This window comes from Lentinula edodes (genome assembly GCF_021015755.1).
Source record: "Lentinula edodes strain Le(Bin) 0899 ss11 chromosome Unknown C8R40scaffold_51, whole genome shotgun sequence".
NCBI classification, from domain to species: Eukaryota; Fungi; Basidiomycota; class Agaricomycetes; order Agaricales; family Omphalotaceae; genus Lentinula; species Lentinula edodes.
In genome coordinates this window covers 272,781-298,491 of record NW_025764357.1, presented here as the reverse complement: position 1 = coordinate 298,491, position 25,711 = coordinate 272,781, and the positions used below count along the sequence as shown (strand labels likewise).

At 45.7% G+C, this 25,711-nt stretch overlaps 12 protein-coding genes across 12 annotated transcripts; 7 read left to right on the top strand and 5 right to left on the bottom strand.

The window, feature by feature from the left end:
• Positions 1-1,093: 1,093 nt before the first annotated feature.
• C8R40DRAFT_715740 (uncharacterized protein) lies at positions 1,094-2,650 on the bottom strand. Its single transcript, XM_046235961.1, has 3 exons — positions 2,044-2,650; positions 1,932-1,985; positions 1,094-1,855 (listed from the first exon to the last, which is right to left on the bottom strand). Exons 1-3 carry the CDS (start codon positions 2,509-2,511, stop codon positions 1,220-1,222), a joined length of 1,158 nt encoding a protein of 385 aa, XP_046080942.1. The 5' UTR covers positions 2,512-2,650; the 3' UTR covers positions 1,094-1,219.
• A 155-nt stretch (positions 2,651-2,805) lies between these two features.
• Positions 2,806-3,593, top strand: C8R40DRAFT_1176365 (uncharacterized protein; the record flags this gene model as incomplete). Its single annotated transcript, XM_046232499.1, has 4 exons — positions 2,806-2,991; positions 3,047-3,160; positions 3,219-3,342; positions 3,409-3,593. 4 exons carry the CDS (start codon positions 2,806-2,808, stop codon positions 3,591-3,593), a joined length of 609 nt encoding a protein of 202 aa, XP_046080941.1.
• A 1,364-nt stretch (positions 3,594-4,957) lies between these two features.
• On the top strand, positions 4,958-5,940 carry C8R40DRAFT_1058525 (class I glutamine amidotransferase-like protein; the record flags this gene model as incomplete). Its single annotated transcript, XM_046225209.1, has 4 exons — positions 4,958-5,195; positions 5,243-5,475; positions 5,533-5,669; positions 5,721-5,940. 4 exons carry the CDS (start codon positions 4,958-4,960, stop codon positions 5,938-5,940), a joined length of 828 nt encoding a protein of 275 aa, XP_046080940.1.
• A 141-nt stretch (positions 5,941-6,081) lies between these two features.
• On the top strand, positions 6,082-7,909 carry C8R40DRAFT_1073795 (WD40-repeat-containing domain protein; the record flags this gene model as incomplete). Its single annotated transcript, XM_046226631.1, has 10 exons — positions 6,082-6,209; positions 6,286-6,348; positions 6,399-6,433; positions 6,486-6,637; positions 6,692-6,774; positions 6,831-6,940; positions 6,999-7,159; positions 7,215-7,457; positions 7,525-7,645; positions 7,698-7,909. 10 exons carry the CDS (start codon positions 6,082-6,084, stop codon positions 7,907-7,909), a joined length of 1,308 nt encoding a protein of 435 aa, XP_046080939.1.
• A 679-nt stretch (positions 7,910-8,588) lies between these two features.
• Positions 8,589-10,597, top strand: C8R40DRAFT_715917 (glycoside hydrolase family 71 protein). The gene is made up of 8 exons (XM_046235962.1): positions 8,589-8,704; positions 8,764-8,879; positions 8,936-9,017; positions 9,075-9,450; positions 9,514-9,608; positions 9,671-9,814; positions 9,870-10,021; positions 10,080-10,597. Exons 2-8 carry the CDS (start codon positions 8,796-8,798, stop codon positions 10,422-10,424), a joined length of 1,278 nt encoding a protein of 425 aa, XP_046080938.1. The 5' UTR covers positions 8,589-8,704; positions 8,764-8,795; the 3' UTR covers positions 10,425-10,597.
• Positions 10,598-10,769: 172 nt separating this feature from the next.
• C8R40DRAFT_1073793 (uncharacterized protein) lies at positions 10,770-11,576 on the bottom strand (the record flags this gene model as incomplete). The annotated part of the gene is made up of 2 exons (XM_046226630.1): positions 10,770-11,419; positions 11,483-11,576. 2 exons carry the CDS (start codon positions 11,574-11,576, stop codon positions 10,770-10,772), a joined length of 744 nt encoding a protein of 247 aa, XP_046080937.1.
• Positions 11,577-12,515: 939 nt separating this feature from the next.
• C8R40DRAFT_1163383 (uncharacterized protein) lies at positions 12,516-13,192 on the top strand (the record flags this gene model as incomplete). The annotated part of the gene is made up of 3 exons (XM_046230364.1): positions 12,516-12,697; positions 12,751-12,835; positions 12,902-13,192. 3 exons carry the CDS (start codon positions 12,516-12,518, stop codon positions 13,190-13,192), a joined length of 558 nt encoding a protein of 185 aa, XP_046080936.1.
• A 543-nt stretch (positions 13,193-13,735) lies between these two features.
• On the top strand, positions 13,736-17,099 carry C8R40DRAFT_1176359 (coatomer protein; the record flags this gene model as incomplete). Its single annotated transcript, XM_046232498.1, has 10 exons — positions 13,736-13,753; positions 13,803-14,186; positions 14,243-15,130; positions 15,206-15,346; positions 15,408-15,577; positions 15,698-15,805; positions 15,858-16,013; positions 16,074-16,504; positions 16,616-16,778; positions 16,865-17,099. 10 exons carry the CDS (start codon positions 13,736-13,738, stop codon positions 17,097-17,099), a joined length of 2,694 nt encoding a protein of 897 aa, XP_046080935.1.
• Positions 17,100-17,146: 47 nt separating this feature from the next.
• Positions 17,147-18,644, bottom strand: C8R40DRAFT_714972 (S-adenosyl-L-methionine-dependent methyltransferase). The gene is made up of 4 exons (XM_046235958.1): positions 18,618-18,644; positions 18,316-18,530; positions 18,101-18,210; positions 17,147-18,035 (listed from the first exon to the last, which is right to left on the bottom strand). Exons 2-4 carry the CDS (start codon positions 18,399-18,401, stop codon positions 17,353-17,355), a joined length of 879 nt encoding a protein of 292 aa, XP_046080934.1. The 5' UTR covers positions 18,402-18,530; positions 18,618-18,644; the 3' UTR covers positions 17,147-17,352.
• A 1,329-nt stretch (positions 18,645-19,973) lies between these two features.
• C8R40DRAFT_1176357 (uncharacterized protein) lies at positions 19,974-20,926 on the bottom strand (the record flags this gene model as incomplete). The annotated part of the gene is made up of 6 exons (XM_046232497.1): positions 19,974-20,041; positions 20,111-20,315; positions 20,374-20,391; positions 20,456-20,500; positions 20,560-20,731; positions 20,799-20,926. 6 exons carry the CDS (start codon positions 20,924-20,926, stop codon positions 19,974-19,976), a joined length of 636 nt encoding a protein of 211 aa, XP_046080933.1.
• Positions 20,927-21,586: 660 nt separating this feature from the next.
• On the top strand, positions 21,587-22,296 carry C8R40DRAFT_1129175 (uncharacterized protein). Its single transcript, XM_046229128.1, has 4 exons — positions 21,587-21,706; positions 21,765-21,827; positions 21,887-22,044; positions 22,101-22,296. Exons 1-3 carry the CDS (start codon positions 21,655-21,657, stop codon positions 22,042-22,044), a joined length of 273 nt encoding a protein of 90 aa, XP_046080932.1. The 5' UTR covers positions 21,587-21,654; the 3' UTR covers positions 22,101-22,296.
• A 695-nt stretch (positions 22,297-22,991) lies between these two features.
• Positions 22,992-23,731, bottom strand: C8R40DRAFT_715434 (uncharacterized protein). Its single transcript, XM_046235960.1, has 2 exons — positions 23,571-23,731; positions 22,992-23,515 (listed from the first exon to the last, which is right to left on the bottom strand). Exons 1-2 carry the CDS (start codon positions 23,634-23,636, stop codon positions 23,120-23,122), a joined length of 462 nt encoding a protein of 153 aa, XP_046080931.1. The 5' UTR covers positions 23,637-23,731; the 3' UTR covers positions 22,992-23,119.
• Positions 23,732-25,711: the final 1,980 nt, after the last annotated feature.

The following is a 25,711-nucleotide window of genomic DNA, read 5'->3' as shown; positions in this document are numbered from 1 at the left end:
ATTGATCAAGGCACAGAAGTCGAAAACCGTGGAAAAATATTATTCGTAGCACGAGGCTTCGGAATCGCATATGGCCGTCTTCCTCATGCCACCTAGAACAACCCTCCAAACTAAATTTAAAGAAAGTGTGTTGAACTGTCTGCCTTACTCTGATGTAGATGGGAGGACACCGTTCACCTGGGCTCCCCCGAGATACACCGTGGGCGGAACATCCTACCAGCAAAAAATTCTCCCACTCTGTCACAACCAAGAGCATTTTATGCGAGGCCGTACAGCGGGCCCTACCCACCCCTTCCAGGACTTTCCCGAAAATAATCCCCACATTTCTAATTAACATAGAGTCACAGACACCTTATATCGGATCTCGATAGAAACTTTTTGGTGCCTTTGGTCGAGTCAACCAATCTCTGGTCGGACTAATCCTGGTCCAATAAATTGCCGTGAAACAGATATCAGTGTGTATACCTTTCACTTTCTTGGTGGCGACTTCATCCTGAACCAGTGGACATAATTGCATTTAAAAATAATTTCACCCAGTGCTCTCAATCCGTGCGCTAAAATATTACTTACCGTCTGACCTCGTCATCTGCATCGAACTCTTTATATCCCCGGATTGTTACGAGGTATTCAGTACATCTTTATCCTGGATTCGTGTACCCACACATCTTCCTTCAGCACCAGTGTAATTCATTGGCAAAATTCTTGTGCTGCTTTTGTAAAATCTCAAGTAATGAGGATGCTACTAGTGCGAATCATGTGGGTTCAGACCACCGAAGGCCACATTGTCAGTTTTTGCATATCTATTTCGTGCAAAACGTCTTCGTCGGCATATGGGGGCATATGGGGAAGACCAGGGAAAATACTTCTTCCGAAGCGGAACCGATGAACCAGCTGGAGATTAAACCAGGCCAGCGTTCGACATGAGCATATATCCTCATGTACGTAGATAACAAGCTACCAACAAACATGATTATTCATGAGGGGAAATCATGAGTCAAAATAGGTGGGCTTTTTATAGCGCTCCGTTCCTTGAATTTGAAGACTCTGGACCGGCGGGAACGAAACTATTCTAAGTTTTGTCCCGAAGAAGTGATATGATACTGTAGGCTATCTACTTACGAGGCACTAGGCAGTACCTTTCTCTAGATGTGCAACCATTTTAACCGACGATTATCCAACGGGTGCCGGAGCTTTTCTCGATGTCACGAAGAATCTAGGATCACAGCAAATCGATCCTTTTTCCTTCCTCAGCACTCCGCATCACTGCGTCCAACACAGTCTTTGTCCTCAATGCATCTTCTACATTGGCATATGTATCGATCTTTCCGTCAGCAAAAGCCTCCCATGCTGAAGTAATTCTCTGCTCAACCTTCGGTAGACCTTCTACCTTATTTCCATTCCAATACATCGGAGGGCAAGGATCAAAGAAACCCAGTTTGGCGTCAGCCTGGACGCGAACGGTTCCATTTTCGCCACTGATTACCCAAGTGAAATCCGCTTCTTTTACCCCGGATTGGAGATGCACAATAAACGGGGTCTGTATAGTTTGAACTCCACCATGATTCACGTTCGTGGTGCTTGTCTGAAGGATCCCGGTAACGCAGATTTGTGTGGGTCCTTCCTGTACGACTGTCTCCCCTGTAGGCGTTCCTGTTGTCGAATCTATAACTGTCACTGTTGGGATGTGGTTCATGACCACAGCAGATAAGGACGTGATAGGTCCAAGGATGTGTAAGAGGAGGTCGAATACATGCCCGCCTGCTGAGTCGAGTAAGGTGGCACTGTTTTTGGCACTAGTCCGGTGTTTGTATAGATCGAGAACAGTTGCGCCCCATCCACGATTGAAGGATATGGTCTGTCAAATATGAGATACGATTGGTTAGCACATTTAGCTCGAGTACAGAAACGACGCTGAACCAGAGAAAACTCACAAAGTTTGAAGAGTGTATTTTCCCAATCTCACCTGTGGACATCATTGATTTCACCTGCGAGAATATGAATGTTCATGTTGACCAATAATCTCGTCGGTAAGTGCAGACAAACTTTGAGTGCGAATCCAGCGAATCTCATTTGACATCCTACGATCGTCTTAATCCCTCTATCCCTAGCAGCATCGAAAATTTGCTTCGTTTCATCTAGATTCTTCCCAACAGGCCATTCGATGAAGAGATCTTTCCCAGCCTTGATCACCTCCATCGCCGCGTCCTTTTGGTAGATCGGCTTGATTGCGACTGCAACCATGCCTACATCCTTGTCAAGAGCAATGTGTTCCGCAGAACCGTGATAGGGTTTTACAACGATATTCTTTGTATGCTCGGACAAATTTCTGATTTGTGAGTACTTGGCCGCGCTCGCCTGGGCAGACTGAGAATTGGTAGTCGACACGGCGACAAGAGTGTACTTCGAAGATAAAGGAGGGGCGAACAGAGGCGGTGCTAGGGCATCCGCAGGCCATCCCTCCTCTGACAGGCCGACGAAGCCTAGCTGGATTTTCTGCAAACCATCGGACATAGTACAGTATGGGCAGGAAGGAATGGTTGATTTGAATCAAAACTGAGTCATGATGGCATGTAGTCTGCATGTTACTCCGAGTGCCGTCGACTTCTTTGTCGGTTTTTCCTTTCCTTTCCGCTAGTTTTTGAATGGATATCCTTCGCGAGGCTAAGTAATAGTAGCTCAGTAAAAGGCCGCGGCAGTATATTGATGTGAGAACAAGCGCCCAAAGGTTAACCTTGTTGTGGGCGCCCTCGACGTGACCACCGAACTTGCGGCACTCATTCAACATGACTTCACATCTTCGCGTCAATGTTTGCTGCCCAAAGAACCTGGGATCCTGCTTCTATCCAAACATTTAATGCGAGACGAGACGATAGACGCGCCAAGAATGGACAGCAACCTTTCTCTTCTCTGTCGTCGAACGAAAGAAAACCTGCCTCTGCAGCGGATAAAGACGCGCTGAAAAACGAGCTTTGGAATAGAATGACTTTGCAGGTACACACACACACATTGTACTTACTTACTCGTTTAACTCGTACGATATGTACAGACCACACCACTGGAAAAATTTCCGATGCAGCAAGCGATTGCTCCTTGCAAGGGAGTCATGATATGTCCCGGAACAATTCGGTCCTCCGGCCATAGTCGTATACCAATTACTAAGGTCACCAATGTGCTATGCTACTAAAGATCCTCAATGTTGAATCGTGGCATGCTCTTAGCTTCCATTTGAGAAAGGTCAAGACCTATTCATCACAGCCTACTACCACTATTCCAAGCTCGCTAGTGAAGATGACCGCACCGCGAAGAATTATGTCTCCAATGACGGGATATCACCTCGGCGTCGTACGTAGTCTACGTTTAGGAATTTGAATCCCTCTGGAATCTCTGGCTAACATTTACTTTGTGTAGATGAATACCTTGGTCCCGAGCCTCGTATGTCAGGTTTTTACCTAGAGGGAGATGAAGTTCGAATTCTGTTCTATGACTCAAATCTCAAACTTCCATGGACAGCACATGGCACATGGTCTTTGGGGATGGAGTTTGACGAAACAGTCGAGGCTTTCGTTCCAATCATTCAGATGAATGTCTCTTGAAGATATTTGGCAGCTAGAAAACATGAACGACAATGTACTACGAGTTGATTTTACCCAGCCAAGTCTTCAAAGCTGGCTCTCCCAGTAGAAAGAATTGTAACAGGTAGTATAAAGATCAAAATTCTTCGGGAAAAGGGGTTCTAATATATATTAGGGGTGAAAACGAGCGACAAAATATCTATACATCAAGCAGTACAATCCAAACGACAGAGTTGCAACAAGCCAAGGGAGTAAGAAATGGTTGAGTTATACAGCGCCGGTCTGCACAATTTCCTGAAATGCTTTAGCAACAGTCTCGATAGCCACGTCGAGCCATTGTACCTTCGGGATGTCTGCCTCTTCACACCTCCTCCCTACTTCCTTCAAGAAGTCATCGAATAGAATCCCAGCAATCTCATTATCTTTTACCACAAGGTTGAGATCTGGTATGACCATCTCTGGATACCAGCTGTCAAACATGTCTCGTATTGCACCGCTCGCCCACACGGCGATAGTTCCAACAGAAACAGCTGCCAAGTCAAGAAAGACAGCATCAGCCAGAAGGCAACACTTCAAGTGAACCTGCTCACATAAGGAGAGAGACGGCAAGCACTGCAAGCATGAAGAATATCCCTGTAAAGAATTTCAATGGTACATATACATGGATATAGTTCCGAAGGACATTAGTTACCATAACAGAAGGTCTTGAATTCCGAAGATATCATGAGCATAGTGTTCTTGAGCTCCTGGTAAATAGTTATCTAGTAGGCGATTGATAGCAGTGGATGGGCTCGAGGAACAGATGACATATAGGCATAAAACGCCATTTATGTGATGGTAGCAGTAGTAGACGTTCAACGTCAACACCCATCGAAGTGGGCCAGTACCAAGCAGTAAATGGACGTCACTTCAACATAAGGAAGCATACGGAGGGCATGGTGTTGAATAGTACATTGGCGATCAGGTGTACGAACCTGTTAAATTTGATTTCAGTCTACTCGGAGCTCTGGACTACTAGATGTGGCGTATTGCGAAGAGTTGGAGAGCCTGTATATAGGTCACAAATTTAGAACTGGTGCACAGTTGAATCAACGTAATTTCCGGCGGACGTTGCAGAAGGTGCTTCGCCCTAAGCGCTTGAATGTCAATCGGGGGAGAGATGAGGATCATATACATAATATGCCTACAGAACCGGTGGACAAGCTATACTTCCGCCAACCTCCACCACCCCCTGGTCTAGGTTGTCTCGTTCGTAAGTGGAATAAGCCTCGGGCCAATGATGATTAGATGCAAAGGAAAAGTAAAAGTGAGGTTCGAATGGCGAGAAACAGCGAGGCCGTATGAAGAGCAGAGGAAGGATAAGCGCTCGTAGCTGTTTTCTTCTGATGGCTTCTAACTCCAAGTTGAAGTCAATCGCCTTGCTCGTATGCGATACTCCCATGCCAGAAGTGGTAGCAGAGCATGGCGAATACCCCACAATATTTTACGAACTAATGCGCAAATCCCTTCCAGATGAGCTCGGTTGGGAATTCACGATGGATGCATATGATGTTGTACGCAAAATGGAATATCCGTCTGAAGAAAAGATTGACAAGTATGATGCCTTTATGTATACTGGAAGTGGTATGTTCCAACTTCTGTGTAAAATGCATTCTAATTGCTTTTCTCAGCTGCGTCCGCCTACGCCGATCTCGAATGGATTCATAGATTAATCGAGTTCACGGCCCATTTAGCAAAAGATCATCCAAAAGTTAGGATATTTGGCATATGCTTTGGACACCAGATTGTGTCTCTCGCTCTTGGTGGTACCTGTGTGAAGAACGATGGCAAGTGGGAGATTGGACCGACAAAGTTGCGCCTTACTAATATAGGAGAGAGTGTATTTGGGATAGACAATGAACTCGTACGTGAAGCTGCCAGTTCTGTCTGGTCAGTACCGACTGCTTGATTCTATATGTAGACGATCCAAGAAATGCATCAAGATCACGTCCCTTTCGTTCCGAAAGGATTTCATCTCCTTGCGTCCACAGAGGTCTCGATTAACCAAGGAATGATTTCTACCTATGGAACCGACTACATTTATACTCCTACTGTCGAGTCTAGAACTTCCTCTTATCCCCTTCCTTCATCGGTATCCGACTCTCCTAGCTCTATTCCAATATCTGACGTCCACATCATAACCGTCCAAGGGCATCCGGAGTTCACTCGTCAGATTGTCTCTACAATGACTGCTAAGCGTGCAAACCAAGGGCTGATTACTGATGCGCTGAAAGAGGACGTTGATAGACGGAACGACGCGCTTGGTCACAGGGTTTCGGGCGATGGTGAATTGGTGGGGAGAGTATTGTGGAAGATTTTGGGGGTGTAAAATAAGGCGTTTGAGGTAAAGGTTGTATGTACCCAGATGTAGAATATTAAATATTTGTATGGAGATGAGAAGGAAAGATATTTTTGCCCCACCGGGGCCCACGGGCAGATTTAGCGGCAAAGTTGTTTTCTTACCATCACAATGGATGGCCTCTCCGGTACTTGGTCACCCCCGCACTACGATGTCTCACGTCCTCCGGGCTTAGACAAAGTCGTGGCTCTGACAAGTGATCCAAACTTTCCTCAAAATTTCGCTCGAATAACCAAATGGTAAGCTGTTCTTGACTTCTTCTATAGATGTTTCCATATACTAAATAGTCAGCCATAGCTAATCTTAGGTCCATAGGTCTCCCGATGGCTCAGTCTACCTCTCACAATGCGAGAACAGGTCGTTTCAATTGGGAGCATTGTACGTGATTTATCCTTGTTTTTCAGACGGACGATTGACCTATTTTCTAGTAGTTCTTTAGATTCCAGCGGCTCAACTTCTCCTAGTACAGATCTTCATTTCCTATACTTGCTACTCGCGACTCATTATGAAGATAGGCTCACCAGTGACGCTCGAATTTTGTCAATCGGCCCCGATTGTGGACTTTGCATGGTACCCAGCAGCGACTTCAAGTGATCCAGCCACATTTTGTTTCCTGGCCTCTGTTCGCGAATGCCCTGTGAAGCTTCTTGACGTATCAGACGGCCGAGTTAGTCCCATTCCCTACAATTGCATGCAATCGTCGTTGACCTTTTACCGACAGCTTAGAGCGTCTTACCCCATCATCGATCATCGTGAACGATTCATAGCGCCTCACAGCCTTGCTTTCAATCTTACTGCACAAAAGTACACTCACAAATCAGATGTTCCTTCGATATATTGTTTCTGATTGTTTGAATCAGGCTATACTGTGGTTTTGAAGATGCAATCGAAGTTTTCGATGTTGCAACCCCCGGCGAAGGTACTCGACTAGCGACCACTCCTAACAAGAGTAGCAAGGATGGCCTCAAAGGTGCGTAATGATCATCGCGTCGCCTAAAACGCTGACAACTTACCTGTCAATCCCATAGGTATAATATCCGCTCTTGCTTTCTGTCCGTCTTACGAATCGGATATGTTTGCCGCTGGATCTCTGAGCGCCAACCGTGCCAATATCGCACTGTTCAGCGAGTCTCAGGGAGAAGCACCACTGATGTTTTTAGATGGAGGAGTTCAAGCAGGCGTGATGCAGGTTCGTTTTTTCGGACATTCCGAAGTAGTTGACTCTCTGACGGAAACTCCTTCAGCTTCAATTTAACCCCGTCCAACCGCATTTGCTCTATGCTTCCTTTCGGCGTGATACGCGTATCTTCTGTTGGGATATTCGATACAATTCGGATCAACCCCTCAAAATTTACGCACCAACTTCAGATGTACCATTCTCGGGTGTCAACACCCAGATTGACTATCCTTCGTTCAAGGAATCCACGAACCAGAAGCATCGATTTGATATAGACATCAGTGGAAAATATCTATCTGTCGGGCGACAGGTTCGTTTTCCGACTTTAGATCCGTGTCTTCGAATCACATTTACTAATGACGTTCTTGTTTCTACAGGATGGGAACATATTGATGTATGATCTCGATGACCCGCTGTCCCTCGAAGTTTCTGAACCTCAAGGAGATGAAATTGAACCTACCATAATTTCCCCTACTCTGGTATTTGAGGCCCATGATGGTAGGGCGCCTTTCTGTAGATTTGCTTTCCATCTCTCATGTGCTCTCCTCAGACTCCGTTGGTAGTGTTGCCTTTCATCCAATCTCTGCTCGATTACTTTCGTCCTCGGGCTCGCGTAATTTTGACGAGGGCTCGTCTGATTCTGAGGACTCTGTGTCCGACTCCGATGATTCTCTGAAGGGAACGGCTACATCTGTCTCCATGCGGCGAATGAAGAAACAGCCTAGCGTACGGGATAATTCGTTGAAACTGTGGATGTTTTGATTCTTGGAACTGTGAGAGGAATCTCAATTCGTTATGCGAATAGGCTAACTGTTGATCGACTCAGATTGTCGAGTATAGATTCATGTACTCTCGGTCATGTAACGAAGAAACAAACTAAAAGTTTTCGATCCCCGTACTCGAAGAAACATAACAAGTTTGTATCAAATTAGCAATGTGCTCAGTCTTCGCAATCAGAAGCAGGCAGAATCCCTTGACTCTGACCTCATCCAAACATTTATCAGGGTTATGTAGGGCATCGTATCATCTGAATAGTCGAGAACTATGACATGTTACGCCGACTTTGCCAGCTACTCATATCACTGACTTGATGCCCACATGATCAATCTTTTTGTTTAAGCGTTTAGCAACATCCAATGCAGTCTGTCGTCACTCGGTTTCCACGTTTTGATTTTGGTTGCTTTCAGCGACTCCACTTGATTTTGGTCCGAATCCAGGTCAGCAAGGTACTAGTAGCTGAAATCCTCACCGAAATCCAATCTGTTTGTAGTGCAATTCCTGTGCTACATTTGCAGTTTATCTCGTATGAAGTTAGATCGAGACCCAGCAAAGTATTTGACGGGCCACCGCTATATTCGCAGTTGCACATGCAGCTAATTTCTAACCCAGTATGAATTCGAAGGTAAGACCTTGTGCATGAATTCAAAATCATTGGTCATCTGGATCTGCCAAATACACATGAAGATTCATCGAAAATTGGCCGTTTCAAGTCCAGCATGGCACGCCTTGGCAAATGTAGGGCTTAACAGTAAACTTCGAGAAGATGCGAACACCGAAGTACATATCATGGGATTGCGCTTTATGGATCAAGTATAAAACTGACTCTGGAGCTGCAGGATATTTCAAATCTTCACATTCTTGAATCACAATGTCTCTTGCCGTCGTTCTGGGACTGCAAATTCTGTCACTGGGCGCATGCGTTCATGCAACTGCGGTGTTCGCTCATTTCATGGCAAGTACGGGTTTCCATGTCGCGACCTTTTTCCTCATAGTGGAGTAAAATTGCAGGTGCAGAACTCGTACTCTTACGGTCCATCGGATTGGGCTGCAGATATTGCGGCGGCACAGGCCATTGGCATTGATGGATTCGGTGAAATTTTATCCTGATATCAAACGCTTGTTCTTAACTCTTACATTGCATCTGAAGCCCTCAACACGGCTGTTGACACCTATGAAACTACCAAGTATCCCGACGCCTTCGCTGCAGCCGAAGCCGCTAACTTTCAAATGTTCATATCATTTGATATGACTTATGACTGGGCAGAAGCTGATATGGTGTCACTGGTGCAAACCTACGCCAGCAGCTCAAGTTACTACAAGTGGAACGGCAACCCGTTAGTGAGCACCTTCGATGGTGACGCTCAAGACAACGATTTCTGGGCAGGTTTCAAGACTGATCTTGGCAACGCGGGCATAACAATTTCTCTTGCACCAGCCTTCATCGACTATAGGGATCCGTCCGAAGCGACGACAGTGTTCTCCACTTACCCTTCGATTGATGGATTTTTTAACTGGTGGTCATGGTCAGCTCTACAGTTATCTGTGATTCTTTTTCGAGGGTTTATCTTAAGATCACGTTCACGTAGGCCAGCTGATGTCGCCGCCGACCTTACCACTGCGACCGATCTTGCTTACCAGGCTGGTATCTCAACAGCTGGTAGAAGTGGCCCTTACATTATGGGTAGGCTGTTTCAACGCCATATGTCATAAAATCCCTTTGCTGATAATTTGAACTCTCTTCAGCCGTTTCTCCCTGGCAGTTCAAGGAGCTCGGGGGCACGAACGATTGGGTTGAGCAAAGCGACGAGCTGTGGAAATATCGATGGGAACAGGCAATCTCGGATGTCAAACCTGATATAGTTGAGATAATTACCTGGAATGATTACGGTGCACCTGTTTCCGTCTTACTTTCCTATTCATTATTGATCTCTCCGCTCTTTAGGTGAAAGTCACTACATCAGCGATATCAATCCTATCGTTAACCTCGGAGATTTGGCCCCGTTGTATGTTAACGGCTTCGACCATGGAGCATGGAGAACTATGGCACAGTATTATATTTCATGGTACAAAAATGGAGTTGCCCCTGCTATAAATGTGAGTGTTCCGTAACTTTCACTTTGAGAGTCTCGTTTTAGATGCTTCAATTCAGGAGGATCAAGTCGTTTACTGGTATCGTGCCTATCCCAAAGCTATCACCTGCAGCGAAGGTGATCTTCCCAGGAACTCGGCTTACCCTGCTGACGCAGTGTTCGCATTTTCGATGCTGACATCCCCTGCCACAATTACTCTTACGGTTGGAGATAGCACTGCATCTTTTGATGCCTCCGCTGGAGTGGCAATTGGATCAGTTCCGTTTTCTACGCAGGATGCACAAACACCTGTAATTTCAATCGTGAGGGATGGTATAACTGTGAAGAGTGGAGCTGGAGCAAAAGCTATAAGTACAAGCTCTTGTCCTTACTACAACTTCAATCCTCTTGTCGGTATTGTTCAGTGAGATAGTAATATACATTGACTAGCGCACGTATGTACATAGCCAAATCTGTCTTGTCACGTCATCATCGCATCGTCATCGTCATCCAAATCGTGCATCGTTTATGATCTTTTCCGCTGGTCTCAATTGCACTTCTCCTGCCCTCCTCGCCATACCGTGCACTTCCTTTATTGTCCCACACCATTTTGCATAAACACATCTGCTTTCTGAATCCTCTTGCTCTGCAAAATCAACCACAAAATCTCACGAGGTCTCATGTAAGATTAGATACATGAAAGACCTTTGCATCGTCGTACAACATCAAATGACTTATTAACAAGCATTCCAAAGCAAGGGAAAAATCTACTCTTACGAAGCCGGCCAGTTGAAAGGTGTCTTGGGTGCCTCGTATTTCCCTTCAAGCAAGTACAAAATAGCCAAAAAATGAGGATTCTTCGTAACATAGTCAGCCCCCAACTCCAAAGTCTTCACAGCTCTGTACATTTTGATCCATTCCTCCAAAGTGCCCTTTGGCAATACAGTCTTATGATCCTTACCTTCAAGCAAGGTCAAATAGATCAGGACGATACTGATAAATTCGCCGTTATTTGCCACATCCTGCCAGAAATCGACTGCAGGGACATCATACTTCTTGTAGAACAGGTCTTTGGTCTGCTTCAAGAGTTTCTTGGGATCACTGAGTTCCCGAACTAGGAACTCCCGTGTCGCCTGGTGCTCATCCAGATTGGTTACAAGTTGGGATTTCTGGTCTATACCCAGCTTGATCAAAAGACGTTCTCTAACTCGACCCACGCTCCAAGCCGTCTGAGCTTCAACACGCGGAATGTCTCTTGTCTGAGTTACCAGCTGATTCTTCAGAATGCAAGCCGTCAAGCCAACGGTGTTTCCAAAGAAAATGGTGAATTCTGTGGATTGATCAAAATGATTATGCGATTGAAAGGCTGTTCCATATTGCTCGTCCCCAATGTTTTCGTATCCCAACCTAATCACCATGTCACCTGAGCGTGTAGATGATTTTCAGCATCAATGTATCACAGAAGGAAGCAGCAATATCTACTTACGTCGGCCCGGCCGAGCCACACTGAGAAGCGCAATGGACAAAAGGAGGTATACAGGGAACAATCCAGGAAAAAACGGAGATTGTCGAAGGAGCATGATGGCACGTCCGAGGTCTTCAAGTGAAGATAAGTAGACCTTTCAGTTGAAAACTAAACAATGAAGGCATACATTCAACAAATTTTCGGAAGTTATTGAACGTGTATGGAAGCTACGTCGCTGGTTGAGTATGATGATGATGTATACAAGGATCAGAGAAGCACGTACTACGTAAGAGGATTGAGACGTTGAAGCAACGAAATTTGACCTGCAAATTTATCGCGCAAGCGTTTTTGACTTTTGAGGTCGAGTAACCGCAGGGTCAATTGGAAATGAGAAAAGGAAGGGCGTAGACTGTTTGGGGACTTACCCGAAAAGTCAGAATGAGGTCGAAAAAACTTCATCAGGAACCTATCTCTATATATGCCTACCAGCATCAAAAGGACCCCGGAAGCTCCTGCTAGACCCCATCCGAATCAGTATCACTGGGTGTCATTGTAGAGTTGTAAATATGTATATATAACCAATTCCGACAAGGCAAACACAGGTTTGTGTTTGGTGGAGCCACAACAAAGAGCGGAAAGATTTAGTCAGTCCTTAGCAAGGCGCAAAGTCCACTGTGTTAAGATAGGTTAAGATATCCAAAGGGTCGTGGGGCCAAATTTTAATAACCCATATTTCAAGCAGAAAGGCGGTCGTCAGAGTAAAAGGAGTGAGTGTACAACTTGAAGGTGGATGGCCTTGAATGGGAAGCTCCACATGTCATAGTTGGAGGTCTGGAGTTTGACGTGAAAATCACTCAAAGGATACTCGGAATGCCGCTGTGGATGTTTTTCAACAGGCATGAACATTGAAAATATCGTTGAAGGAAGAAAGTTGCGTTTAGGCCTTGAGAACTTCAGCGCTTAAATATACTGTTTAGCGCCGTCGTGGCTTTCTTGTACCATCGCCGTTCCTTTCCCCAAATCCATATCTTGGCTTCTTTACTTGGTATCTAACATGGGTGAAGTAGTAAATGTTATCGTGGCATTTGCTGTGATTGTCTTCATCTTTCGCTGGGCTACGTCGAGCGGTCCCGAGGGCGGAGCTCCTTCACCCGCTGACGCGCTCGGCTTCCGACCAAAGAATGTAACTCAGGATATGATGGACACCGTTGAGAATATGTTTCCTGGTATCCCGAGGTGCGCCTTCTCAGTGATGTAGTTATTTACAGTTTCCTCATCTGTGACTATAGAGATAATGTACGGTACGATCTCCTCCGCACGGGCAGTGTAGAGAGAACAACGAATAAGATACTCGAAAGAGGATTTCTTGATACTGTATGTGCTATTCGTTCTAACCTACTTACCTCTAACATGTTCTTCTCATGATTATACCACGTTCAGCCTCCTCCATCATACTATACCCTATATGCCCGCGCTACCCCAGGTGCATCATCAACGGTCAATGCGGACGACGTTGCCGTTTCGTCATCACGGATAAAACCGAAGGAGACCCTGATTTCGCGGTATAATCTCCAATCCAAGTTGAATGATGTTTCAGAGATAGCTGCGTTGAACGATGCAGGTGAGGTCGGTGCTGGTGGTGGAAAAGCCAAATGGGAAGACACACCGGAAAAGAGGGAAGCCAGTTTAAAAGAGAGGAAGGAGAAGATGATTTTGGCTGCGAGGCAGTGAGTTTTACTTTTGTCTATGTCGTTACAATGTTAAACGTTAATATTGTTCCTTCGGCAGACGTATGTTGGCGGCGCAGAAGGAGAAAGAAGAGAAAGCTGCCGCGTCTACTGCGGGTGCATAGTACTTTCAGTCGTTCATGTTATTTTGTTTTATCTAGGTTTTCAGACGTACAACGTCCAGTGTATCATCTCTTCTATCAACCCCCCACTCAATCCGCTACCGCTGTGTCCTTGAAATCTCGAGTAGTCTACGCCACAGGCTCATCGATCTGAATTATACGATAGTCTTCGCGATCGCACTGTCTGATATCAAAGTTTTTCTTCAATAACGTGCGTTCTTGGTTAGTGAAGGAATCATATACGTTGGGTCCGTGGCGTTCTCGCCTCAATCTAGAGTCTATCCAACCTGCAGTGTAGTAATTTGATGTAGAGGATATACGTGACAAAAAATTTGGATGAAGGTATTCATAGGAGTTGTCTGACGGCGCTAATGCGTTGCCAAATTTGGCTCCCTTGACACGTCCCTTTTTACCATACGCCCATCATGTTATTCGAAGTAAATGTGCGTACAGACACATTGTATACTGATATACTCCTAACTCCCGCCTTAGCGCAAACTCTTTTCCCGTTCTGACCGCGTCAAAGGCGTCGACTTTCACCCCACCGAACCTTGGGTGCTCACCGGCCTCTACAACGGTCAAGTTCACATCCACCACACGGAAACAGGAGCCCTCCTCAAAACGTTCGAAGTTGCCGACGTCCCTGTGCGTTGTATCAAATTCATTGCTCGAAAGAACTGGTTTGTGGCTGGGAGTGATGATTTTCAGTTGAGGGTGTTTAACTACAACACACATGAGAAAGTCGCGAGCTTTGAGGCTCATCCGGATTATATACGGTGTTTGGCGGTGCATCCAGAGAGGAGCTTGGTGCTGACTGGGAGTGATGATATGACGATCAAAGTCTGGGATTGGGAGAAGGGGTGGAAGAATGTACAGGTATGATTTGAGTGTCTTTTTCGTTAGCGTTTATGTTTTCATCTGGGTTTTCATAGATGTATCAAGGACATACTCACTACATCATGAATATCTCGTTCAACCCAAAAGATACCAACACGTTTGCCTCTGCCTGCCTTGACCGAACAGTCAAAATCTGGTCCATCTCTGCACTCTCTTCCTCCACCTCTTCCCCACAAGCAAATTTCACACTCGAAGCGCACGAGAAAGGTGTCAACTATGTGGACTTCTACCCTGGAAATGACAAACCCTACCTCGTTACCTGTGGAGACGACAAAACAGTCAAAGTCTGGGACTATTTGTCCAAAAGCTGTGTCCAAACTATGGAGGGACACACGAACAACGTATCGTTTGCCGTTTTTCATCCGAGTTTGCCAGTCATTATCAGTGGTTCGGAGGACGGGACAGTGAAGATCTGGAATTCGAATACGTATAGGATCGAGAATACGCTGAGCTATGCCCTGGAACGTGCATGGTGTGTTACGCTGCATAGAACGGCAAATGAGGTTGCCGTGGGGTATGATGAGGGGGTCGTCGTGATCAAGCTAGGGAAAGACGAGCCGACGTTCTCTGTAGACTCTTCCGGCAAGATGATATATACCAAATCATCTGCGGTGCTTTCCGCCAACCTTACTCTCGTTGAGGGTGCTTCGTCTCTCAGCGATGGTCAGCGCGTTCAACTGTCGTCGTCAAAGGAAATCGGGTCGTCGGAGGTGTTCCCGACAGCAATCTTACATTCACCTAATGGGAGATGGGTAACGGTCGTTGGTGATGGAGAGTGGATTACCTACACTGCTCTGGCTTGGAGGAATAAATCCTTCGGGAACGGATTTTCGTTCGCATGGGGGCCGGATTCAAATACATATGCGGTACTGGAGAGCAAGGTTAATTTGAAGCTGTTCAAGAATTTCAAAGAGAAACCGGGTGTGAGTAGGATTTGTTTGTTTTTCCTATTGTTTTCGCCCTCCCCATTGCTAACTTTTTGCCTTTGCACTTCCAAGGTAATCAAAGGCACAGGAAGTTGGGGTATGGACGCACTATATGGTGGCCCTCTTCTTGGTGCACGCGGGAATGGATTTGTGATATTCTGGGACTGGGAAACGGGAGAAATTGTCAGGAGGGTGGATGTCGACGCGAAGAATGTGAGTCGGCATCCATATTACGAAGAATTTTTATCGTTGCTCATCCCCGAGTGTCTTACAGATCTACTGGTCAACAAACAATACCCTTGTTGCTATCGCCTCAGATGACTCGTTCTACATCCTTCGGTTCGACCGTGACGCTTACGAGGCGAAGCTGGCGGAAGGGGCTTTAGAGAATTCCGATGAAGGCGCGGAGGAAGCGTTTGAGGTGGTTGCAGATGTCCAAGAAAGGTGGGTAGTGCCGTAGATCTAAAACATTCTTGCTGAAATTGAATCCTGAGTCCATCTTCTTGTCGTCCTTTTTTCTTTTCTCGTCGTTTTCCGTGAATGATCTGACCCAATTCCCTCCAGTGTGAAAACGGCAAAATGGATCGGCGACTGTTTTATTTACACCACATCGAGCAACAGGCTAATGTATTTCGTGGGCAATGAAAGTTATAGCATCAGTCCTTTGGATACGTGAGTTATATATTACTTCCTCTTCTTGCTTATTCTCAGGCTTTTAGGACAGCCCATTATACCTTCTCTCCTACCTTCCTGCCCACAACCGCGTATACCTATCCGACAAGGATCTTAATGTCTACACGTATCATCTTTCACTCGCAGTGGTCGAGTATCAGATCGCAGTAATCAAGGGAGAGATGGAGGAGGCGGCAGGGATCTTCAAGTACGTGTCTTTCTCTATTTTTCATTTCATTGTACCTGATGAAATTCATCCAATTTTTAGGGATGCAGTCGAGAAAGGTCTCATCGGAAGAGAAGGCCGAGGAAGATTGGCCAGGTTCTTGGAAAGTCGGGATCTCAAAGAATTAGCGTTGGAGATCGCTACTGATCCAGATCATAAATTCGAATTGGCCTTGGGGTTAGATGATCTGGATACGGCACTGGAAATTGTGAAGGCAGAATCAGAGATCGCTCCTACTGCTACGCCTCCTTCCGAAGTCGATATCGAAGCAGAGGCAAAGGAAGTGTCGAAACCCACGCCTGCACCGACGAAACCTACGGAAATCAACCCCGAATCAATAACGAAATGGAAGGCGTTGGGAGATCGTGCGTTGGCTGCGTGGAGATTTGACTTGGCTAAGGAGTGTTTTGAGAATGCGGGTGATCTTGGGGCGTTAATGTTGTTGTTGATGAGTATGGGTGGAGAGGGTGAAGGTATGTCGTGCTCTCGGTTCTCTTTTTTTTGTTCGTTTATAGTTGGTTGATGAACGGATTTTCCTCCCTCCCCCTTCTGCCCATCGCACATCGCCATCTACCATTCCTTAGATGAACTCCTAAAACTTGCCGAACGGGCGGAGAACGAGGGACAGAACAACCTGGCGTGGGTTATCTGGTGGAGCACTGGCGCACGGGACAGGTGTGTTGAGCTGTTGATGAAGACGGATAGGGTAAGTGAGGCAGCGATGTTTGCGAGGACTTATGCTCCTAGGTAAGCTTGGTGGTTGGTTTTCTTTTCCTACACCCTTAATGAAAAAAAAAAATTCCTACCCTCGATCTCCATTCGGTGTAATGCAGCCTCGTATCCAAAACTGTACTCGCCTGGCAAGCCGAACTGAATGCTAAAAGTCGACCCAAAATTGCAGAAACGATAGCGAACCCGGATGTCAATCCGGACTTGTTCGAGGAGGGATGGGACAGTGTCCTCGAGAAGGAGAAGGAGATTCAAGAGAAGGAGAAAGACTCTGGTGTGGAGTCTACCGTTGTCACACCACAAACGGAATCGCCGGTTTTGGTTGACGTCGGTGCATAGATCATAGGTACGTGGGATTGAGAATCTGGACGTTTGCCTGTGTCCGACTCGCTCCAATCTCTTGTCAGCTTTTAGGACTTCGACTACTAAATAACTTGCAGGACATCTCGATAATAAATTATGGAACCGTGTATTCGATGTAGTCTCCGTAATGATGAGGCTAACCTGGACACGATTGATTTTTCTTCGGATTACGCACAGTCGACATGACGATACGGGGCAAGCGCACAATCTATGATTTCCAAAGACGATACTACTCCGGCTTTTTAGCAAATATTGTCCAATAGGTAGTGTACGCCTCTGTCGAATTATTCCATTCGTCCTTGCATGCCAACAAGAGCGACTCATACTCCTCCTCAGAGCTAACAATCCCATAACCCCCTCCTGCTAAAATAGAACCTTTGAAACCCTTCCACAGATCATACCATATTTGTACTCTGTCAAGTCCATCATCATCGACAACAGAACGACTGTTGCTAATGGGAACATCTCTCCCTTCACAACGCACGTCTACAAATCCCATTTCGCGCATCACAGGGGGCAGGTAGACTTCGGTATCACCTACGAAATCCTTCGACTCGAACATGCGGTCGCTAATAAGAGCAAGGTTTTTTGAATTGGGACCGACAACAAATTTCCGGATTTTAGCGTGGGATTCGACGAGTTCAAGCCATCCTCCCGGCTTCAAGACACGGTAAATTTGGTGAAGGGCTTTATGCCAGAGGGGGCGAGGTAAGGCGGCGACTAAGAGACGTTGGTGGACGAATGTGAATTGGTCGGACCACTCGAGAGGAACATCCAAGATGGAACGAAGCGAGAAGTGAACGCTGGAAGGGACCTGAGTCGGGAATTGATCTCGGGAAATGTCGATACATTCAATGTCAAGATGGATATTTTTCTGGGAATATTCTTTCCAGAACTCCAGAGTCCAGATACCTGCAAGGGTGATTGGATTTTTAGTATGACTGACACGAATAGGGTTCTACTATCATTGTACTTACCTGAGCCTGCTCCACTTTCCAGTACACGATCGCCTGACTTTAAAGTCAACGGTGCAAAAACGAGTTTACCGTCGAACGCTTTGACGATCAGGCGATGCTGTAGGTTCAATCTGGATAGGAATGGTGAGCAAGTCAGTATCTGTACAGATCAACGCAACTCAGTTGAGAGCAGAGAAGAATCAAGGGGAGAGCAGAGAAACGCATTTCATATGTACCTGCCAGTTTCTCTGCTATCGGATGGGAGTATATAGTGACTTTTCTGTTGTGACGACTCCGAGGAACCATCCACATTGGTATCCATGATTGTCGTTTGTCGTAATTCTTGTGTTGTGGTCGTCGGGCAAGTCACAGAACGAAAAACAAGGAAATCTTTGTACTTTCTAATCTTAATTTATATTATGACAGATGATACCCATCGCAAGAGATACAGCTGTGAATTTATCAGATAGGCGAGGAGAACATGTGTGAGCCTTTTCCGCGTTCATACAAAAATTGACATCGAAAATACAGGACGCACACTGTGTTATGCATGCCATTCAATTGCTACCGACTGTTATGTATACTTGAGGCATACTGATTAAGATAACTCTATATATATTAGGGAATCAACCGGGAATCAGGAAGTAGGACTAAGATAATATACATACCATAGTACAACAAAGAATCGTAAATCTATCGTAGCTACATGTAGGCGTAAAACATGTAAATCTTTGAAGTCAAGGGGGGCTCGGGACTTGGAATGAACCGGATGAACTATAAAGTAAAAATGAGCGTGTCAGCTCAGGTCAGCTCCAAAGCAAAACTTCCGTTTACATATCAATGATCCCGTCCCTGCCCCCTCCTATCCTATCCTGTCCAATGATCCGTTACCCTCACCGTCTGTCATTGCTCTTCCGGCGCGCTCCAATTCATCCCGGAAACACACCAACCAAATGTAAGCGTTTGAGCGCCTGTGTAGCAAGCAAGGATTTGGCGGGGCTGGAGTTAAGCTTTGGGAATTCGAGGATCTCCAATTGCGTGAGACGTGCTTGAGATGAAATGGTGGACTGGATATAGCCTTCTGCGGACTCAAGGTTTTGAAAACTATGAGAGCATCAAGATTCTTCTTCGAGGATATATGGGTTTCAGACAGGTTTCAGATTCCAGACGTCTAGAAGTTTTAGATCCGCGATCAAACTCGCGTATTGAAGCTTGACTCTCTTCATATAGCTTTCCGGAAGGGCTCGAAATTGAGGTACAGTGTTGGAGAGTACTCCGCCCTGCTCTGCTATCCAGGTGGGTGTAGGGCAGTGTAGGATCGCACTCACATTTACTTCCGCTCACGAAGTACTACTGTATAGTTTTTCAGTAGCAGTTCGTCGATGCTGCTTCATCGTATGCAGAATATATTCTCAACGTAGAATACTCGAACTCACCTCAGTTGATAAAATAACAACTGAAGGAGTCCGTCGCCCTGCCATTTCCTTGCTCCAAGTCAAAGGTATACCTTTTCCTTGGAGATTTTTTCGTTGAAGGTTAATTTGCCTATGGCAAGTGGCAAATTAGTCAATGCAAAAAGCTCACTCACCTTCCTGTTAAAGCTTCAGCCTTTCACCTTTCAATTTGTTCTCCGACGAGTGCCTGGTTGGCGGGGAACTTGAGGAACCATCAAGCAAGAATAGGTTAAGCCGATAGGATACGGAATCCGATGCTCTCCGACACAGAACGTGAAGAGTGCAATTAACATGGCACCCCCAAGGAAGGACGACGACGACGACGATGAACAAGGAACAATATATAGATGCCTAGGATAAGAACCTTAGGGTACAATATGTCCGATTGTTTGTCTACACTGTCTGAATGGGCCGAACAGCCAGATCACAAGCATATAGTCCTAGTATCCAACAATGGATAGGCTACCCCAATCAGCGTCCTCGTTGGTGGGGAGTTCTGCACGGTTGTCTAGCAGTGCCGAACGTTTCAGTGATTTTCAGTGAACCTCAACTCATATTGAAGCGAGAGTGAACATACCCCAAGGTACACAAGTCACATAAATTCCAAGCTTTCCAATGCTATGCTTGTCTGCGAGTAAATAAGGAGGGATGAGCATTTGCACCTCGCTATATCGGTCATCCGACCCCCAGATTCCGGAAACAAGGATGACTTTGTGGATGCTTTTTTCCTTCATCTTTAACTTGGTCTTGATCACCTCCTCTCTCACCGGGCTCTCGCGCTCCTAGAATCAAGCAATATCTCAGTGTCGTATGTATCATTATGAGAAAGCAAGTACATACATAATTGTCTAACCACAACTATAAGTGGGGAAAACACTGAGTCTTGACCGCTGCCTGTCAAAAATGACAAAGGGAACTCTACCTTTTTGGCCGGTGCAAGCTTTGCTGCATCAGCGTAAACTGCACACTGAGGATGGAGCAATCTGTCTGATTCATTGAGGTCACCATAAATAAGAATTCACTAACCACATAGTCCTCCTCCCAGTCTCCCAGTCGTCTCGTAAGGTATGCTCCTTTCCCCAGCTGCGTATACTCTCTAGTTGTATACACCAATGTATTTTTCTTGTTGTATATAGTTGCGGTGCGCTTTTGAAGATTCAAGAACATGAACCTGATTGAGATGAAAACTGGAACTTGCCTGCTCAATGGCTCTTCAGAACTCCCAGTTTAATGACATGATCAATTCTCATGCACATAAGACATACCTATACCCAATGAATACTAAGTTGTTCGAATGGGCCTCTGGCATGCGCTTTGCTATCAACGGCGAAGCAAAGGTCCGTTCCAGAAGTAACAACGTGGCGAAAGCAAATACTGTAAACAAGATGCGCATGAGCAAAATTCGAAGTTGGGTTGCGTGGAAGAGAAGTTAGAAACCAGCTCTAGCTACACCGGTGATTGAGAGAAAGAGAAGAGGAAATAATCCCAGACCTTCCTTTCCTTATCTCACATGGGCAGGGATAGACCCTGCCTACGGCGGTACTTTTTCACTAAATTTAAATTTGATTGCACAAATAATCAAATAATCATAGATAGTATACGTAGGGCTAGAAACCAGCTTCAGTTACACCGGTGATTGAGAGAAAGAGGAGAGGAAACACCTTATATCACATGGGCAGGGACAGACCCCGCCTACGGTGGTACTTTTTCACTGAATTTGGATTTGACTGCACAAATAATCAGAGATATGTACGGTTAGATAACTTTAAACAAGAACAGATACTCCAGCTTTTTCTGCCGCACTCTCCGTGAGGTAAGGTGAGTTGAAGGTTGGGCTGATGTGCACGGGGACTCCGCCGACATTGATGAACGCAGGAGCGAAGCAGAACAAAGTTCGACTTTGCTAGACGTTGATGTCGAGTTTGTCATCTCGCCATCTGACACAACGCATTGCAATTGTTCGACTGATGTAATCTCACGTGCGCCTTTTCCTCTTTCGTCCATGAACGTAATGAACGTCATTGCATAATCATCCAATATCTAATGCTCCACCTAAAAAAGTATAGAATGGAACTGGAATCCCATGTTATGCCTTAGTACAACACCCAAGCAGAATTCACCATGAGCGATGAATACGGTCGAACAGGCTTCAAAGATTCTTTAGTCGATGACTGTAAGCCCTTCAAATTGTGGCAACTTTCTTATACACATTAAACATCCTTTAAATCCAGCTATCAACCCAGAAGGAACTACCGTCGATGAGCGATTCAAGAACTATCCCCCGGAGAATGACAGTATGCGCGTTACCCTATGGTACTCAATAGCACTCATGTATTCGAACTTTACTACACAGCAACTTCTTCCGGCGGCTTCAGCACGACTCAAGAAGTGTGGTCAGATAAAGCTCAACGGGGAAACGTTGAACCATCCAATGGGCTCATAGATCAGTCACTGAATGGGTCAAATTTGAAGAACGAGCTTCAGGATGCAAATCAAGGCAAAGATCAATAGGTATGTTCCCTCGATGGTTTTTGTCCACTTGTTTGCTCAGCGTTAGGTATATTCAGGGATAACGCGCTGATGACGCACATAGCATACACTGTATCGCATATATTCCACAATGTCCAGTACCCTCCATGTCCATCATATAAAGATAGCAAGCCACCCAATCCTGCGAAGTGATCCTGACTAACATAGCACACATAAGTGACTCATGGAAAAGATGCCATCGAGGCGGCTATATCTAACATTTTCTGTCAGTCGTGCGATCACTCCCACTATGAGCGACATTGTCGACGTGGCAAATAAAGCAGGAATCAACGACGTGCTAAATCTCGCGGTGGTTTCGAAGCCCATTTTTGGTGATATATTCAATCCAACGGAGGAGAACGCGTTCGCTCTTAGGTAGATGTTGGTGCAGGTATGTTCAAAGGTCTCCCCGACGAAGACGTTTTCCGTGAAGACAGGGATGGCTCAGGATGGCTCCTCTCAAGACGTCAGACCGGCTTCCTACTCGCGACTTGCTACAGTTCGCAACCTGTGGGATCCTACGATGGGGCAACGCTCATGCATCTATTTCGTAGGGTTCAACAGGCATGTAGACTCATGTAGACCCCTCTGCGCTTACTTGCCTTGTCCCTATCGATTACAGCGTCGATAGTATTCTCATTACCTCGCGTTCAACCCTGCCGCTAAACATTTCGCAGATTCCAGAAGGACATTCAAGATGGACAAAGTACGGACAGAAGCATAATTTATCAATTTATACTTGGATTTGAACGACCGCTGCTGACCGGCGTCTCTCACATATTCCCGTCATTGTCTTGCATGTCGTCGCGAGCAACTCATCTTCTCGTCAGGTTGTCTGGTACCAGTCATAACATGCAACAAGATACTCGCAGTTTGATTTTACATACCTTCAACTCGACTTCGACGATTCCACTATTTCATTTCCGTGGCGTGACCGTATTTCCAGCAGGGGCTATTTTCGAAAAACACATCGAAAGTTTCAACTTAGCGTTACCCATAGAAGTCAGAAATTGCAATAGGGTAGTTGCATCAAGAGTCAAGGACAGTTCTGGACAATCTAAACACTGAAAGAAAGTGGGCTTGCCTCCACAGAGGACAGCGAAAATGGGCCCGAATACTCAACAGTAAGCTGACACCATTTATGTGCACAATCCCCAATGCCGAATATATACAATAGGAGACTCAGCCCATGGGTGTTAGGAGTCCATTGGTCCGGAATAAATTCATTGTCAAATTTAATCCTCCATTCCGGGTCATCCATCTCTTCCTTGAAGTGCGTTGCAAGTCCTTGATGCACGAGCATTTCGACAATCGGCGGGGGACGAGGAGGTCGTAGATTGCCATTTCGAGCGTGCACTCCAGTAAATCGGGTGAAGACGACGTGGTTGTCCTGTGCCGTCCGCGCTCGAAGAGTTTTCTCGAAGTTCGAGTGCGAACCCAAGTCACTGCCCAGCTACATTTGAGAAAAGTAAGTTGATGGGCTGGGTATATAAGTACTGATAACTTGCATCAACAGGTGCGGCATAAACCATAGAAAGCAGGCCCAGGACAAGGTAGACGGGATTAACGCGCATTCGACTGGCTAGAATTGGGTTCCGAAAGGTTTGGTATAAGGAAAGTCACTTCTAATTCAAATTTTCACCATCAGATCAACGGACGGCAAAGATGTGAGCTCGATTGCTCACCAGCGTGTGGAACAACTCAAAGGAAAAATTTGACCAGCAGATTTCACCCGAAGACAATAAAATATGTTCACTAGGAAGCAAAGTGTGGTCAGCATCAATGAGAAGTCAGGACAGCAAAAACAAAGTGCAAGGATATGTATATTGACAAGTGTTCAGTAGGTGTAGACGTTGTGTTTGAAGCGAGGAGAGAGAATGTAGTGCAAATAGTTGAAGAACGACACAGTAGCTAGAGGAAAGAAAGATAGTCGACGTACCGAGCCAGCGTTATGATTTGCTCCAATTTTATCGTCCTTTTATATGTGTGCTGTGAGCGATTATCCCTGATGAATCCAGATCAGTTCAGGTCCCTCCCATCAATGAGTATCATCGGATACTGAGTTGTCCAGCCTGTCCTGAGCGAAGTTTGCGCTTTGGCGTTTCACACTATACATTGTCACAAATCGATGAAGATATAAAGGGTTACAATGATGGCTCCCGGAGGTCGTATAGGCTGATATAAAAGGATACATGGTGAGGCATGACAGGGCATAACACTCGAGCGGCGAGCAGCAGGTTTGAGGCTGTTTAAGGATGTCTGGGGTCATGATGTATAGGCTGACGGAGGCCTACGGAGGCTCGATGTAAATTGTTCGAATGTACAAGTAAAAATGCACTGCATGATACTTACAACAGACAACGCGCGGTCGGTGATTCATCTCCAAGTAACGTCCCACTCTCTGCAAATATCCCCTGCCCATTTCCAATGCTCATATGAACCAAGGCTACGCTCTGGCTACACTTTTCCGGAAGCGATAGAATATAACGAGTTGTGTTTCCCCAAACAGTTTGAATTGGTCCGACTCCGCTTGGGGGATAGCGCACGATAATCTCAACAATCTGTTCATGTAGTGTTCTTTTCCTCTTGTGTTGGTGGCAGGTTTGAATCTGGCGGGAGGTGACAGGAGGTGACCGGTCTGTTCGAGCAAAATGTGGAAGATATGAAATGATTATATAAAGAGGTCGTTCATGTGCTCGTTTGAGCGACACGCGACGGTATGAATAAATGGCGGGAATCGGCACTCATGATATTCGCAAACACATCGAAATCCCTCATCTTTTGCGGTCTTTTCGGTCCTTCGGTGTCAGTAAATACTGATTCAGGGGAAACTGGCCTGGCGACAAAGACAAGGGCCGGTTTCGAAGGAAGGTGAAGAAGGGGGACAGGGAGTGAAAGACGGGGTGAAGCCAGAAAATGGCGGAGACAAGAGAAGCTCAATCCATTTGAGTGGAAACAAATGTTCCCTAATGACTAACCCTGTTGACGTCGGGATAGAATGCGTGACATGCGTGACGTTTCGATTCTTGGTCATTCAAACAGTATTTTTGCGACACGCTCTCAATGCAACTGTCTCCTTCATCTTTCACATCCTTCAGAAAATTTCTCGGTCGTCTTCAGTATCTTCCTCCCCAACATTCATTGAAATTTTCTTCAGTGAAGAAGGGTGCTGTGAGAGAGAGGCAGTAGTATATCACAGATAGTGGTAAACGAAGGAAAAGAACTCGAAGGATTCGTCTTTGCGAAGCTTTGCGAGTAGGATGTATCTTGATTTAATTTCTGCCTGGCCCAAATTACGTAGATATTCAGACAAAAAAATTTAAATCATAACTCACCGTCACCAATGTTCGTATCAAGAAATAGACAAGTATTGGATTTTCAGATTTCGAATTTCACGCTTCAAGCTTCAAGCTTCAAGTCTCGAGGAGCGAATCGGAACATGTCATTTTGAGCGCCCAATGAACGCCGTTCAACGTCAGTCACTTTCCAGTTTAAGTTCATCCAGGTTCATCCCAGGTTCATCCTCGCTCGCAGAGTCTCTCCTGCAGTCCTGCCGCATTTTGATATATATTCTCTGATAAAGCTGTTAGTCAAGAGTCTCACACAACATTTGCAAAACCCGTATTTTCGGCTAAGGGTCCGAAAGCAG